General features: G+C 38.6%; 1 protein-coding gene across 3 annotated transcripts in view; it reads right to left on the reverse strand.

Moving 5' to 3' along the window:
* Window positions 1-16,504, reverse strand: part of HMCN1 (hemicentin 1) — a 538,357-nt gene that overhangs the window by 32,775 nt on the left and 489,078 nt on the right. For all 3 annotated transcript variants that reach the window (XM_070384783.1, XM_070384782.1, XM_070384784.1), the window contains 8 exons: window positions 16,273-16,443; window positions 13,045-13,194; window positions 12,598-12,735; window positions 11,167-11,288; window positions 10,285-10,522; window positions 4,644-4,706; window positions 3,509-3,628; window positions 2,479-2,613 (listed from right to left, as the gene is read on the reverse strand). In XM_070384783.1, coding sequence (XP_070240884.1) covers window positions 2,479-2,613; window positions 3,509-3,628; window positions 4,644-4,706; window positions 10,285-10,522; window positions 11,167-11,288; window positions 12,598-12,735; window positions 13,045-13,194; window positions 16,273-16,443 — 1,137 coding nt within the window. The remainder of the gene's footprint in view (window positions 1-2,478; window positions 2,614-3,508; window positions 3,629-4,643; window positions 4,707-10,284; window positions 10,523-11,166; window positions 11,289-12,597; window positions 12,736-13,044; window positions 13,195-16,272; window positions 16,444-16,504) is intronic.

Consider the following 16,504-nt stretch of genomic DNA (forward strand, 5'->3'; position numbering starts at 1 on the left):
GCAGGGCCATGTCAGGGGTATGTTTAAACATAGCTGTGAGCTCAGGCTTTAGGCAGTCTGTGTGTATTTTCACCCTGTTGGTTGTTTGGCCTGAGGTGTCCAAGCACAGGAGCCTTCAGTCTGTTGAGTGGGCCCAGGTCTTGCTATTGAGACCTCTGAGCAAGCTCATGCCAATGAATATTCCCTGGAGCCTCTGCCTCTAGTGTCCTTGCCCACATAGTGGGCCTGAGCTGACCCCTCCCCTCCAAAAGACCCTCTGAGACCCACAGGTAGGTATGGCTCAGGCTCTTATGTAGTCACTGCGTTATTATGTTCCAGGGCATGTAAAACCTTGTGTGTGCCCACCAAGAGTGGAATTTCTGTTTCTCCCAGTCCTGTGGAGCTCCTGGCCTTCAAAGTCAAATGCTCTGGGGGCTTCTCCATCCAGTGTCAGACTCAGGCTAGGGAGCCTGACATGTGGAGCTCAGAACTCTCACTCCCCAAGGGAGAACCTCTGTGATATAAATATTTTTCACTTTGTGGGTTGTCCAACCAGGTAGGAATGAAATTTGATTACATCACAAATGTGCCCCTTCTATCATCTCATTGTGGCTGCTTATTCGTCTATGGATGTACAGAATATCTTTTTTGGTAGGTGTCAGTCTTTTTCATTCGGCAGTTAGTTGTAAGTTTGGTGATTTCACGAGAGGAGGTGAGTTCAAGTCCTTCTGCTCTCCCATTTTGTCTGCTCCCCGCTCTGTGATCATATACCTTTAGAAGATTTTCTCCGTGCAGTTTTTCTTCTTTTGCTTGGCCTCTCTTATCCTTTTTACCTTTCTTGTCCACCAAAGCCAACCTACATTAACAATCTAATATAAATAGCATCTATAGTTAATATGGAAATGGTAATACCATATTTCTTTTATGTACACCCATAGCTTCCCTAAATATATAAATACACTTCCTTTTTTCTTTTGTTACTGTTTGTTTTCCAGTCATATAATCTTTTCTACACAAGTTACATATGCTTTCCTACATCTTAGTGTTCTCACTAAAGGATGTCTCATGGAAATTCCTCTAAGCCAAACAGCAGAGCTTCATTCCATTCTTTATAATGACAACACAGTGGTTTATGGTGTAGATATGCCATAACTCATTCATTCTTTTTACTACTGGTAAGAATTTAGTTTTGTATCCACTGTGTCTTTCTTTGGAAAATCCTGACAGCAGCTTTATTCATAATTGCTAAAACTTGGAAGTGCCAAGATGCCCTTTGGTAGGTGAATGGATAAATAAATTGTGGTAGTCATCCAATGGATTATTTTTCAGCACTAAAAAGAAAGGCGCTATCAACCAATGAAAAGACATGGAGGAAACGTACGTGTATATTACTGAGTGAAAGAAGCTAATCTGAAAAGGCTAAATGCTGCATAATTCCAACTATATGACATTATGGAAAAGGTAAAGCTAGAGAGACAATAAAAACATCAGTGTTCCCAGAGGTTGGGGGAGGGAAGGATGACTAGGTGAAGCATAGATTTTTTGGGTAGGGAAACGATCCTGCATGATACTATAATGGAGGGTTGGAATATAGAACATCAAGAGTAAATTCTAATGGACTCTGGTTGTAATGATGTGTCAATGTAGGTTTATCCTTGGTAAAAAATGTACCACTCTAGAAGGAATTTGATAGTAGGGGAGGCTGTGAAGGAGTTGGGGCAGAGAGAATTTGGAAAATCTCTTTCTGTTCTACTCAAATTTGCTGTGAATCTAAAATTCCTCTAGAAAATAAGTTTTATATCAAAAGTTGTGCAATAAATAGTAGTCTTATGAAATGGAGGTTTTTTTTTTTTTTTAATAAGAGAAAAGGTTTATTTCTATGCACATAGGTGCCAACCAAAAAAGTAACATGTTTCATGGTGAAAGTTAAAGGCTTATAAACCAGACTTAACAGCAGAAACGAAGAGGGGATAATTGGCTTCTATGAGAAGAACAGAGGGGGTTCTTTAGAAAACAATGAGATAAAAGAGACTGTATGATAATGTTTGTCTGTACAAGGGTGAGTGATTTTTGCATCTTCTTCAGGATCTTAAAATACCCTGCAGGAGAGATTTATGGTAGGGTTACTCTATGTCTCTCTCCTGGGACTAGACTCTACCCTGAAGAGGTAATTGATAGTCATCGTCATTTCTCAGAAGTTTCTGCTTTTACTCAGGTGAGGGGAGCTCTAAGAAGGCTTTTTTGTACATGTGTTGAATCTAAAGTATGAAACAGATTCTATTAAGATCATGCTGTATGATCTCCACTCTCAGGTATTATAGGCAAGTTTTATTCAAAATCACTGTGTTACAAATACTTAAAATAGCCATAGAATATTACATTTAAATATTTTACTATGAAGCTCAGTCTATTAAATGGAGTTCAACCTAACTGGTCCAATAGGCAGGGTTTTTAACTCTTAGTATAATGAAGATAAAGCAAGGGCTTCCATTTATGTACCTTGACAACTCAGGCCATCACTGGTTCTTCGAAAGCCAATTCCACAGTGGACTACACAGCGATAGGATCCGATGGTATTATCACAGTCCTGACCAGCATGGCAGGTGTAGCCACCCAAAGCACACTCATCAATATCTGCAACAAAGTGATTCATTTAACTAAGGAGAGTGGGGAAAAAACCCAACTTAAGAACCTGCTGTGCAATAAGAATAAGGAAAGCAATGAGTGACACTTGAAATACACAAGAGCAAGAATGTTGAATTTGGGGGTAGGCCCCTTCAGATGGGTTAAAGAGCTGACAAGCTCATAGCAGGACAGTGTGTATCTTCAAAGACCAAGCCATCCATCAGACCACTTATAAATTAGGTGACTGAAAAAAGGTACTTCTTTCTAACATCTGAGTTCTCATTTGTAAAATGAGGATAATATCTGTCTCAGTATTGCTTTAAAAATTAAAGGGAATAATGTATACAAAGTGCTCAATCCATACTGGACATTCCCATAGAAGTTATTCCTATGCCCTCTTATGTCCTTATTCCCTCTCTCTTTTGTATTTAGATGGAGGCCTCCTTGGGCATAGAGAAATCCTTTCTTCTTTTCATTTTTTATTTACAAATTAGGCTCCTATACAATTTCTAACTTAGAAGCATACCTAGAATCTGATAGAAATGTGTGATTTCTTTTTAATGTTCCTAAAGTCCTACTGGGATTGTGCAGTTCACTTAAATTCTTTATAACCTTATTTTTCCTTGGTGTTATCCCTGTAAAATGTACATGGTAATAGGCCTGCCTGCCTCTCATCATTGTGTTGTGGGGATTGAGTGAATCATTAGAGGCATCCCTACCCACAGAGTGCCCCATATGAAGGCAGTGTGTGAGCAGTCTTCTCTCTGCCTTACTTTTTCAACTTAATGAAGGCAGACTCAGAAAGAGTAGTAAAGAAGAGCCTTGGTCTTCCATGCTTTCCCTAGGTCAGAGATTGCCATGCCCATTGCTTAAATGTGTTGATTAGATTTAGCCATGTAACTACCTTGACAAGTTCTTCCATCGGCAGCTATGGTGAGGCCTTTAGGGCAGGAGCAATAATAGGTTCCCATGGCATTGTGACAGGAATGAGAGCAGGGATTCCCTGCGGCACATTCATCTTCATCTGGAAGAAGAAACAAGACCCAATTAGTATGGAGAAGCCCTACTTTCAAGGAGCTATTAAAGTGGGTGGAAAGAGTTGCCTGTAGAGGCCAATGAACGGATCCAGTGTAACAGAAAATGCTCCATATGCCACAGAATAGAAACACAAAATGAAATTACTTTTGGGTCCTCACATTATCTCTGACAGTGGTGGCATTAATTTTAAAACAGCAATGATGAAAGCTAAGACATAATGACCATTTACTGTGATGGAAATGCTTTTTATTATACCTAAGTTAACTCATCTCAACATTCTAGGAGATAAGTATTTTTATTCCTATTCTCATTTGCATGCTAAAACTGAGGAACAAAGAGGTTAACTAAATTGCTGAAGGTCACCTAGGTCATTATTGGCAGAGCTGGGATTTGAACCTGGGCAGTACAGTTTCTAAAGACGACCTTTTAATCACTGTATGATGTTCATTGCACACCAGCCAAAAGAAAAGCACTGTGTATGCCAGTTTGGGCTCCTCTAGCCATTTATTTAGCTGTTTACTTATCTGTGACTCTCCTGCACTGGCACATGGATAGCACAAGGCAGGTTTAGTCATCAGTCCTCCACCCACAATCCAGCCCTCTGCTACAGCTGGGCAATTCTAGGGTTAGGTGACTTAGACTTGAATTACTGCTGTTTCACATTTGTGCAATCGGGTGGCCAAACACAGTCCAGTGTTTGGTTCCTGTGTTCAGTCTATCCCTGGACTTGATCATGATTCCTGACACACTTGATTGTGGAACTAACTGAAACAGCATGGGCTTTGCATCTATCTCAAATTCAAATCTAGCTCTGCCATCTGATAGCTGAGTGAACTTAGGCACTCAACTTCTTCACATCTCAATTTCCTCACCTGTAAAAAGAGACAGTTAGAGGACTATTGTGATTAATAAATATCGATCAAAGTGACAGTAAATGTCCGTTAATGATAGCATGAACAGATTATGAAAAACAAAAATGCATCATTTATTGTTGTACTTACCAGCACAAAAGGGTCCAACCGAGTCTAAGGCAAACCCAGGGGGACACTGATTACTGCGTTCTCCTACCATAGAGACAAAAGCAATATTAACTGACTTGTTAGAACTTTGGCACCTTATTTCTTTCCAGAACCATCTTCCCTGGGAAGATGTGCCAAAGTAGAGCACATGACACAGCAAATGCAATAGGTGAAAACAAGCAGAATGGAAAAATGTTCCTGTTTCTCAAGCAAGAACTAAATGAATCATAGTACAGAGATTGTTGGCAAGCAGCCAATGGAAGCAGATTTTCTGCCTAAGTAGTTTACATGAATCAAAAGAAAATTAATTATTCTTTGATAACAAAAAAGGATACAAATCAATGTGACTGCCAGGCATAACCACAGGCAAAATCCTATTCTTCCAGCCATTTACTTTCTCTGTTCTAGAAATTGGAATGGTATTTTGAAAACCCTTAAAATAATTTATGCCAGTGAAAAACAAACTTTAATGAAGAAAACCTCTCCTTTTGTCAATTTCCATTTGCACAGAGAAGCATCTGGTTCAAAGTTCCTCTGTATGTAACCAAGTATTCTTTCCATGTAGTCAAAGCAAGAAGAAACAGGCATATCATTATGGAATAGATGTCAGATTAGTGTTAGAAGAAAACATATAAACAAGAATAGGTAGCTTAGGGAATCTCTTTTCTTAGGAAATAACTCTATTTTGATGTAAGTTATTTTCCAAATATAAACATTAATGAGATACAAAAACTTAAACTCATTTTCAAGTTACCAAAGTAATATAAACACACACACACACCTTAAAAGACGATCATTGACATAATAGATTTCTCTTAAGGGGAATTTTATGTCAGTCATATAATACACTGAGTTTATATTCAATCTCTTAGAAATTATCTTAGATTTTCCTTCAATTCCAAATACACAAGATGGTTTACTTTTATTGCTTTAGGTGTTCTTCATAGAGTGAGTCTGGGTATTTATTTTTCATATTCACTCTACTTTGGAGAGTCTCTGATTGCAAAATTATTTAAGCCCTGCTGAGACCATGACACTGTTCAAAACTCTCATACATATTTGTGGAGGGTGGAAGAAATACTACTCCAGTGAATACAATTCCTTGACTAGAAAGCTAAAGCCATACTTGCTATTTCTAGGCAATCAAACTGCTTAAAACCTTGAAGAGAAAGCAGAGGTTCATGATCCATTTCCTGTCCAAGTGTAAAAATGACCCTGAGAGTATTCAAGCCTTCCTGTACCTTCAAGGGAATGGGGGCAGAATGGATGGGATAGAAATGTTTGCTAAGTGATTGTTGACTGTCATACAGTGCTGTGAGCTTCGTGTGCTATATTTAAATCTCAGAATTCCCCGACTCCCGTCATAACCAATTTCCAGATGAAGAATTTGAGACTGAGGTCATGTAAGTAACCTAAAGTCAAAGGTAATAAAATTATAAAGATAATCTGGAACAAGGATTTAGATGCAAGTTCGTATGACTTTCAGCCACTGAACTCAAGAATACAATTCAGATGACCCAATCTCATTTCTTTTTATGGCAGAGTAATATTCCATTATGTATATGCACTACATCTTTATTCATCTGTGAATGGACATTTAGGTTGCTTCCAATGTCCTGGCTATTGTAAATAGTGCTATGATTATTACTGGGTGCAGATGTCTTTTTGAATTATGGTTTTCTCAGGGCAAATGCTCAGTAGTGGAATGCTGGGTCATATGGTAGTTCTATTTTAGTTTTTAAGGAACCTTCATACTGTTCTCCATAGTGACTGTATCAATCTACATTCCCGCAAATAGTGCAAGAGAATTCTCCACATCCTTTCCAGCATTTTTTTATTTATAGATTTTCTGATGATGGCGATGCTGACCTATGTGAGATATGGTAATTCATTGTAGGTTTGATCTGTATTTCTCTAATAATTAGTAATTTTGGCCATCTTTTCATGTGTCTCCTGGTCATCTGTATGTCTTCTTTAGAGAAATGTCTGTCACACACAGTGAAATAAAAAAATGTTGATATTAATGCATGTATATGGAATCTAGAAAAATGGTACAGATGAACCTATTTGCAGGGCAGGAATAGAGGCACAGATGTAGGGAATGGATGTGTGGGCACGCCAAGGGGAGAGGCAGGTGGGATGAACTGGGAGCTGGCACTGACATGTGTGTGCTGCCATGTGTAAAACAGATGGGGGAGCCCACGGTATAGTGCAAGGAGCTCAGCTCCGAGCTCTGTGATGACCTGAGGTGTGGGAGGGGTAGCTGTATACATACAGCTGATGCACTTCACTCTGCAGCAGAAACTGACACTAAAGCAACTATACCCCAACATAAAGGTTTAAAAGGAATACAGTTCAGGTGGTTATAATTCATGCTTCATTTTTATTCACTTATTTACATATGCCTTAATGTAGCCAGTATGTTATGTACAGCATTGTGTTGGGGCCACAGTTGTGGAAAAATGTGTCACATAAATATGTTATTATCTGATAGAAGCTTTAGATTTTTGGTTCTAAACAGGGAGATAGCTTCCATAAGGCAGCATCTGGGAAGTTTCCTGGGAGAGACTTTGGTTGTCTTGATGATGACAAGATTTAATATGAAGCCTGTTTCGTGAGTGGGGTGGACCCCAGGGCAGGTTTTAAATATTGCAATGCGTGGGTTAAGGATGCAAGATGAAGATGTGTCCCTTTCCCCAAAAGATTTTTGTGGAATCCAGAAAGCTGTTTGTAATTATCTATGGCTAGAACTCATCTTCCAATTATTAAACATTTTTGTGTGTGATTAAAATATACAATAAACTTTCCAGGAATGCAACTGTCATGTAAATGGATGGTTCATTGTACATTGTTTTAGTCGGAATGTTACCAAGAATAACTGTTGCTTTTTTTTGTTTTCGTTTTTAAACATCATGCTGCTGCTAAGTCACATCCGACTCTGTGCGACCCCATAGGCGGCAGCCCACCGGGCTCCCCCGTCCCTGGGATTCTCCAGGCAAGAACACTGGAGTGGGTTGCCATTTCTGGGTTCTAAATATTGGTTCAGCCATATAAATACTTCTATCTATAATGTCCAAAGATTTTCATATCAAAGAACATAAAATACATATTTTCCTTTTATTCTTTCTCTTGTAGTTAAAGAACCTGACTTTGAATTATATCGTGATTTTCTTTTTTGACATAGTAGGAAGGTAATACAAAATGTTTGTTTGTGTGTTATGGTAATATATAATTGTAAAAACATTGATAAGTATAAAATTCTCTGTGCCCTTTCACTTGAGACAAACTACTGCCAAGATTTTGATGCTCTTCCTTGCAGTCACTTCTATCAGTATACTATCATATTAGTATACTCAGAATATGCTTCAAACAATTAAGTTAGGATCTTTATAGACTAATAACTGCCAAACTTTACTGATACTATAATCTGTTGGAGAGGTTATTAAAAATATAGATCCCTTGGTTCTACCCTAGTCAGAATGGCAAAGGAAGAAGCCTGGGAAATCTGTGTTTTCAACCAGTATGAAGGTTCCTTACAGTCACTATGATGTGGGCAACCTAGGTTTGGATCATATAGTAAAGACTAGATACAGCAGAATCATTCAGAGGCTGTGTTAAATATACAGACTCCAAGGTCCTACCTTAGACTAGGTAAACCAAAATCTCTGTGTCTAGAAATCAAGGTCTGTACAAGTCTAACTGCATTGTAACCATAGTTCTAGTTTAGACCCAACAAAGAGAAAGAACATGCTGGTGAAGCAACTCAGAATGCAGGCTTGCCCCCTGGTGGTCATTTAAAAAGAAACGGCAGGTGCACAATTATTAAAACAAACAGGAATAGTAACAACCAATGGGCAACGGCATCAGCTGTGATTCACAGAATCATAGTATGCAAGAATAGTAAGAGGTTTTAAATGTCTCACAGTGTTTCCTTCTACCGTGGGACTCAAATCCCTCAATAGACAGAAACCATAAAGACCATCAAGCAGTTTCAAGTTTAGAGGACTTAACACGATTGGGTAGAAAGTACATGACTTTTCAAAAATCATTTTAATTCCTCTAGTCCCAGATAATATAAATTCATTTTAACCAAAATCTTGTGCTAAAGATTTTTTTTTTTTAATTGTATGGAGAACTGGAAAAAGTAGAAGTGGAGATTAAATTTGAAAAGTAGGTATTACTGGGGAAAAGAAAATATAACTCTTTGTTCCAGTGGCTCTTTTCACTTGTCCAAGTTAAAGTAACATGCATGACAATAGTAAAATAAGGTGGTGGTGATGGACGTGGGTGGAGAAGGTGTGAGGCTATGAGGCTTCATGAATCTGAGATTAGTTCAAAAAATGTGAATATACTCTTACATTACTATGACCTCAAATTTGATGAAGCAGTTCTGATGCTGAAGAAGAAAACAGTTACATGCACAGCTGATGAGAGCAAGGATAAAGAGTGAAAATGAATTTTTAGTGTATGTGCTAAAGATGATAAGCAAAATGATGCTGGCTAAATCTACTTGGATTTATTTTAGGAAAGCCAGCACAAAGCAAAACACACACTCCCCAGACTACTCCGAATCATTTTAAATATACTCATGGGAGCCTAAAGTTCAATATTAAAATCATCCAAACAGTTAGTGTCTATAACATAACCTCATGCAAGTATCATCTCCAAGCGTCAAACCCCATGGGATATGGAATGCTAATTGTCATGGTGCCTCTTACCACTGAAAAATGGTACTTATGAACCTATATGCAGGGCAGGAATAGAGAGGCAGCTGGGGGAAGGTGAGGGTGGGACAAACTGAGAGAGTAGCACTGAAACATATCCATTACCATACGTAGAATAGACAGCTAATGGGAAGTTGCCGTATAACACAGGGAGCTCAGCCCAGTGCTCCATGACAACCTAGAGGGGTGGGAGGTTCAACAGGGAGGGGACGTATGTATACTTAGGCTGATTCACACTGTTGTACAGCAGACATCAACACAACAAGGTAAAGCAATTATACTCCAAAATAAAAAATAAATATTTAAATAAAACAAAAATGAAAAAGGATATCTCAGAATATAGATACATCAAAACCCACCAGCATAGGGGGGCTACTAAGATCAAGAGGAAGCAGTTCAAAAGCTATAATTTCCAAGAACAATAAATGCCAGCTGGAATTCTGCTGATTACTCCCCAGTTTTTCTTTTAAAATACAGAAACATTTTTTTTTTTTTTTTTGGACTAGGTTAAGATACACCTTTACATCCTGTTTCAGGAATTTAAAAAAATCTTATAAGATTCAAAACAAGAACAAATGGAGTTTATTACCCAAAGAAAAATCATTGACAGAGGATATCTTTTTAAATTGCTCTGTGTATATAGGCTAGAACAGTAACAACTTCAATATGCTATTAATATATGAAGATGCATATTAGCAAACCAAATGTACTAGAATGCTAATTGGATTGGACTTACCATAGGACTTTATTTATAAAACATAGACAATACACATGAAAAACATGTTACATTCAGTCTATACCTTGACATCCTTATTTTGAATGGCATCCGTGCAATTCTTTTACCCATTTAGAAAGGACTATGTAGCATGAAGAGCTGGACTTTCCCTTAACCAAATTACCTTTGGAAATTGAAGCGTGGATTTTAAAACCCAGTGTCTCTTCTAACTGGTTGTAGTCAGATTCCACAGAGGATGCATGAAGTGTTTCTACCAAGAAAGGCATTCTTCCCTGTGCCTCGTCGTAGAGGACGGTGTGGGTCCACGTATAAGGCACGCTGACGCCGTCAATGGTGAACAGCCGGGTTGAGTAGGCATACAGCTGCCCAGGGCCTGTCTGAACGTAGTCCTCGGTGTAATCCTAAGGAGGACAATACGGATTTGAGGATCAGCATGGCTCCTGTTTTTTTTTTTTTTCTTTTTGAGGGTACTATGATATGTAGAATGAGATAAAAATAAAAATGGCTTAGGGTCTAAAAATATACAGTTCTAAATAAAAATTGTAATTGTATAGCAGTGTTCAAACTTAAAGTTTGAACCTACCTACCATTGTAACGACCTTAGTTTCATAATTTTAGTGTCATAAATGAGAGTTTAATAAGGGACTCAGAGTTGTCGGTTAAGAGTAAAGTAAAAATGTGAAAAGGCGATTGCTATCATTCTTTAATTTCTGGAATACTTTTGTGGATGGTCTATAAAATCTTTTATGTAAGACTTACTATTCTCTTTGTCTACAGAAAGTTAAATGGCTTAAATCAACATAGCTCTGATCTTAGTCCTGATAAGCATCGTCATAAAACTACTAAAAGCTTATAAAGACTCCTCCTTAAAAATTTTTAGACAAAGACCACGTAGCCATTTCTACCCTTAGTGGTTTAGAGATTTACTCTCCAAAGTGAACAAGGGGAAACTGTACAAGTTTTCTGTGCTTCTTTAATGATCTTTGACTCTGACTCTTACCATTTCTCCAATAAACAGTGAAGGCAAGTTACCCTAACGTTTTACCTTTACGGTGACTTCGGCAGGTGACTGTAGCTGCAGGACATAGCCACTCACGATGATATCTACCAGCAGAGCACCATCAGAATCCAAGCCCCGGGCAACGTGAGTCATCCGCAAGATTTCTCCTAGGAATTAAAATTTATTCATTTCAACAGCAAATGTATTATATATACGTGTGTGTGTATGTATATATACAGATACACTTCCCAGTAGTAAAAAATCCACCTGCCAATGCAGGAGGTGCAGGTTCGATCCCTGGGTCAGGAAGATCCCCTGGAGAAGGAAATGACAACCCACTCCAGTATTCTTGCCTGGAAAACTCCATGGACGGAGGAGCCTGGCGGGCTACAGTCCATGGGGTCACAAAGAGCCAGATACAACTGAGCATGCACACATGCATATGTGTGTGTGTGTTTATAAAATATGGTTTGTGTAAGCACATTACAGACTTATTTTTATACCAGTTCAGCTATGTTATTGTACTTCAAACTTGATTAAACACAAATCATAAGAGAAAATAGCACTTAGCCCCCAAATTAAACTTAATTAAATTGATTTTAAAATTCCTTTTTTTACATTTTTTACAAAAATTTCACCTGATTACACCTATAATTAGGTGAAGGAATCCACACTGTCAACTGACAAGCAATAGCAAGGCAGTTCTACAGAAATGGACGGATTGCCTGTGAGAAGGGGACAGACAGCGCGACCAGGCGGACTGGCAACAGCCACGAGTCTGGCTCCAGCGCTTTGTTCTTTCTGGTGCTTTTAGAAACAGCAAAGGGGCATCTTAGGAAGTGGATTGCCATACAAAGACCCACACGTCTTGTGGGCTGATTAAAGCTGTGGTTTTCGTCAGCCCCGCTACCTTAAAGATCACTGCTGCAAAGGCGGACCACCTTCAAAGATACTTCATATGAAGGTCTTTAAAAAGTCGTCTGCACTTGGAAAAGACCATGAATTGCTAATCCATATGCATTAAGGCTAAGGATAAAGTGAAAAGTCTTTAGATTTGCTTGTTTATATTTCCAATTTTTTGATTAAAGAATCCCTATCAGATATCATAACTGAATCTCTGGTTCAAAGACAAAAACCTTTAATTAATAGCTATGACTCAGCTTCCTGCTCTGCTTGGCCTTCAAAACCCTCTCTAAGGAATTAAAGAGAACAGATACAGGAAAGATGAAGGGAAAAAAACTTTTAGGTTATAAAAATCACTATAGTATCTGAAAACATATGGCCTCTTATAGAGCCATGTCAGTAAAAGTTTATAGGAAAATATAAACTTGCTTTTATGTCATTTATGATAAGACGGCAACAAAACTTTGAAATTATCCTCTGTGGGAACATATAATGTATTTTTCTAAACTTCCAACTTTTACAGCGATCACATTTTTAAATAGCAATAGGATATTAAGTTCAGTTGATACGAACCAGTTGCAAATTCCACTTGGGTTTCTCTCTTGAAAACTGCATTGGTGAGGGTAAAGCCATTGACTGCTTCTCCTATTTCTTTTGCTGTTGTCCAATAAATGGGATTTAGAATAGAAACTATCTTTCTCATTGCTGGACCTAGAGAAAAAAGGGGTAAATAAGATGTCAAAGCAAAATATTTACAGCCCATTGTTGTGAGCCATTACTCACAGAAAGTTATTCAAAGGGATGAATTCTAAATATACTTGAATAATACCAAAAATATCAGCATCTAAAAATACCAGTTTTTAAAAAGAGTTTACCATTGGGATAAAACTAAGGACTATTACACTGCTCATTTAGTAGTAGCATCCCTAGAAATTTTAAGTGGAAATAATAGATGAAGAAGAATAATGTATGTTTTTAAAAAGAGGCTTATTGACAACTTTTATCAGCAAAGAGACCTACCGAGACTGCGAGGTACGTTGGTAATTTTGGCATGTATTATTCTAGTATCAGAGTTTGGGCTATCTGTGACCGTGGCGTTAAGGAAAGCAATTCCAAATTCAACATCATTAATGCTTCCAATAACACTTCCTCTGGCTCGCTGGGGCCCACCTATTGCGGGAAGAAAAAAACATTCTTGGAAAGGAAACAATTTCATCAACATTACATTGGAGAAAAGAAAGCCAGTATTCAAAGATGCTCCAAATCTTCTCCCAAACATTTAAAATATCATATGACATCTGAATTTCAGAGTGAAATAAATAAGCTTTCAAAACATTCTACTCCCATGTAACACTCATCATCCTGCATAAATATAGGATCCTTCCAATCTATGTACATCATAGTATTATTTCACAATCCAAAGAATACACTCAGTGCCCAGTCCCAAAGCCAAAATAAAGTACATGTTTGGTGATGGTGATGAAATGTTGATAATAATGAGGGTTTATTGAGCATGTCATGTACTATAGGAAGCACATAATATATTTTAACTCATTCTAGAAAAATTCTATAAGGTAAGTTTAAATAGCCACAGTTTAAATAAATAGCCAGAGTTTGCAGACTAGGAAAATAAAGTTCAGAGCATTCAAGTGATTGTCCCATGATTACTTAATTAGGAAGCAGCAGAACAAAACTCATATTCTTTATTTTTTAATTTATTTATTGGGGTACAGTTGCTTTACAATGTGTTGGTTTCTGCTGTACAACAAAGGGAATCATTTATATGTATACATATAGCTCCTCCATCTTGAGCCTCCCTCCCACTCCACCTTTCTAAGTCAGCACAGAGCACCGAGCTGAGCTCCCTGTGTGTCTGAAAGAGAAAAACAAGTTACCATCTATTGATGTGTAAATGTGAGATCTAGAAAAATGGTTCAGAAAACCCATATTCTTTTATCCATTGCCTCCTTCATGAGAGCACAGAAGGAAGGAGGTATCAGCAACAAAACCGCTCCAAAGCCTTGTGACTGGTCACACACTTGAATATAGTTTGAAGCAATCATAAGGTGTTTCAGATATTGTTATCATGTATTATACACTGGGGCTTCCCTGATGGCTCAGTGGTAAAGAATCTGCCTGCCAATGCAGGAGATGTGGGTTTGATCCCAGGTTGGGAAGATCCCCTGAAGAAGGACATGGCAACCCACTCCAGTATTCTTGCCTGGAGAATCCCACAGACGGAGGCGCCTGGCAGGCTACAGTCCATAGGGTTGCGAAAGAGTCGGGCATGACTTAGCAACTAAACAACAAATTATATACTGGGGAGAAATACAGTTGTATTCAATCTGAGAAAAGTCAGTAAGTGTTTCATCATTTTATTTTGCATTATTTTAATAGTGAGAGAAACAGTTTTTTCACATTGATTCACCCTTCATGTTCTTGATTATATTCATCTGTTAGTCAAGTATTGAAGATACAATGGTAAGAAAGATAAAAAAGACATGAAGCTTGCTTTCATAGCACTTATATCTAAACAGGGGAGATAATAATTAGAATTCTACAAATAGATGTGAAATGCACTAATGTGTAAGATATCTTACTCAGGGAAGTCTGAGAAAGAGGTAAAAATAGACTAGGGATGGGAAGATGAGTTGCTTAGGTCTTAGCTAAGATGAGGACTGAGCATATATACAAGTCAAGGAAGGCAGAGAAAGGCTTTCTGGGTAGAAGACACAGCACACATCGCCCTTTTAGGAGAGATGGTGGCTTGTCACATCTGAGAAGCTAAGAGTAGAGAGTTTAGAGAGTGATGGGAACCATGCAGCAAGATGATGCAAGAAAGTACATAGTATAGGACCTGGCTGGCTCCTTAGGGATCCTACTATCATCTCACTGTGCTTAGGACTAATTTCCTTAGTTCTCAAGGTCAGCACTAACGAGTGGCCTCCCATTTTGACCTTGATTCTCTAGTTTCATTAGAGACTTGAATCCCAATGTTCAATAGATGTCTCCTTGTTCTGTCTACCCAGTTGGGATCCTATAATCCAAATTATTTGCCTATTTGGACTTCTTCTGTCACTGGGTCCCTGGTATCATGAGAGACTGAGCTACAAAATGTCTCAACTGAAATGAGACCTGTCACTGTCCCTACATGTTAAGAGTCTCAACATCGTTGGTGATCAGCGCCATGCTGAGGAGACGCATTAAGCAACTAAGTGAGGGATGCTTGCTCTTTCAGCCTGCTTACATCCTATACATCTGTTCTTGTAACTCCTTTCTGTCCCTCTGTCAAATGGGCCTTGTTGATTTTCAGCGATATTTAATTCCCAAAGCAACCTTAAAGCTTTGGAATGTCCAATGGTATGCCCATATTTCAACAGTGTGAAAATGTTCTTTTTGGTCCGGTTCTTTGAGATGAATACCCTTAATATTTTCCACAGTTTCTTGGGACTCCAGTAAACTCTGAGGTCCATGAGTTCTAGAATGCCAACTCTGTTCCTTCTGAATTGTTGTATCTCAATTATCTAGCCATATTGCGTGACTTGAATGATAGTAGTTGAAACCCCCCCTAATCTTTTCCCTTAAACTGAGTTTTCCCTATTTTACTGTCTATACTCATGTTCTCTATATTTCAGTCTGTGAAAGAACAGCCTCCAATTGTGTATTTCTATTAGCTATTCAGTTTCTGCCCCACCCTCATTTTTCTGCCTGGAATCTCAGACTGGTTTGCCCACTCTTCCTTGCCCTTTTTAGTCCTCAAGCCCAGGACTACTATTTACAGCTGGGAGAAGACCATATCCTTTTATAAAAGGAGCCTAGAAGGAAGCAGGTAGAGACTAATATCCAGCATGAGCTTTGGCACAGAGCTGCATCAATGAGGGGGAAAAAGTGCCGTTTTCCTAATTCTTCCATCCAGTTGTTGTCATTGTTTAGTCTCTATGTTGTGTCCAGCTCTTTGCAACCCCATGGAGCCCATGAGGCTCCTCTCTCCATGGGATTTCCCAGGCAAGAATACTGGAGTGGCCTGCCATTTCCTTCTCCAGGGAATCTTCCCAACCCACGGATCAAACCTATGTTCCTGCTTGACAGGTGAATTCTTTACCACTGAGCCACCTGGGAAGCCCCTTTCACCCAGAGTTGGCACTATTTTGTAATCTGAGGGCTCAGAGTGACACCATTTATTTTTTTTTTTAATTCACAGAAAGTCTGTAAATTGTGGTCCTGCCAAAGTCGAATGAGGTTGCTTACCTGGACATACTTGTATATTACATCTGGATACCTGAGTAGCATCGCCTGGGCAGGGGCGACCACTTTTAGATGGTATTGGATTGTTGCACAGCCGTTTTCGTGTCTTTTCACCTCCTCCACAAGAGGTGGAACACCAGCTCCAACTATGCCAGTTTCCCCAACTTCCATCCACTGTGAACAAGAACGAGACGGTCAATATTAACAAATGGGTTATAAAATCTACCCCCAGGGT

Source organism: Bos mutus, chromosome 16, assembly GCF_027580195.1.
Source record: "Bos mutus isolate GX-2022 chromosome 16, NWIPB_WYAK_1.1, whole genome shotgun sequence".
In the NCBI taxonomy this organism is placed as follows: domain Eukaryota; kingdom Metazoa; phylum Chordata; class Mammalia; order Artiodactyla; family Bovidae; genus Bos; species Bos mutus.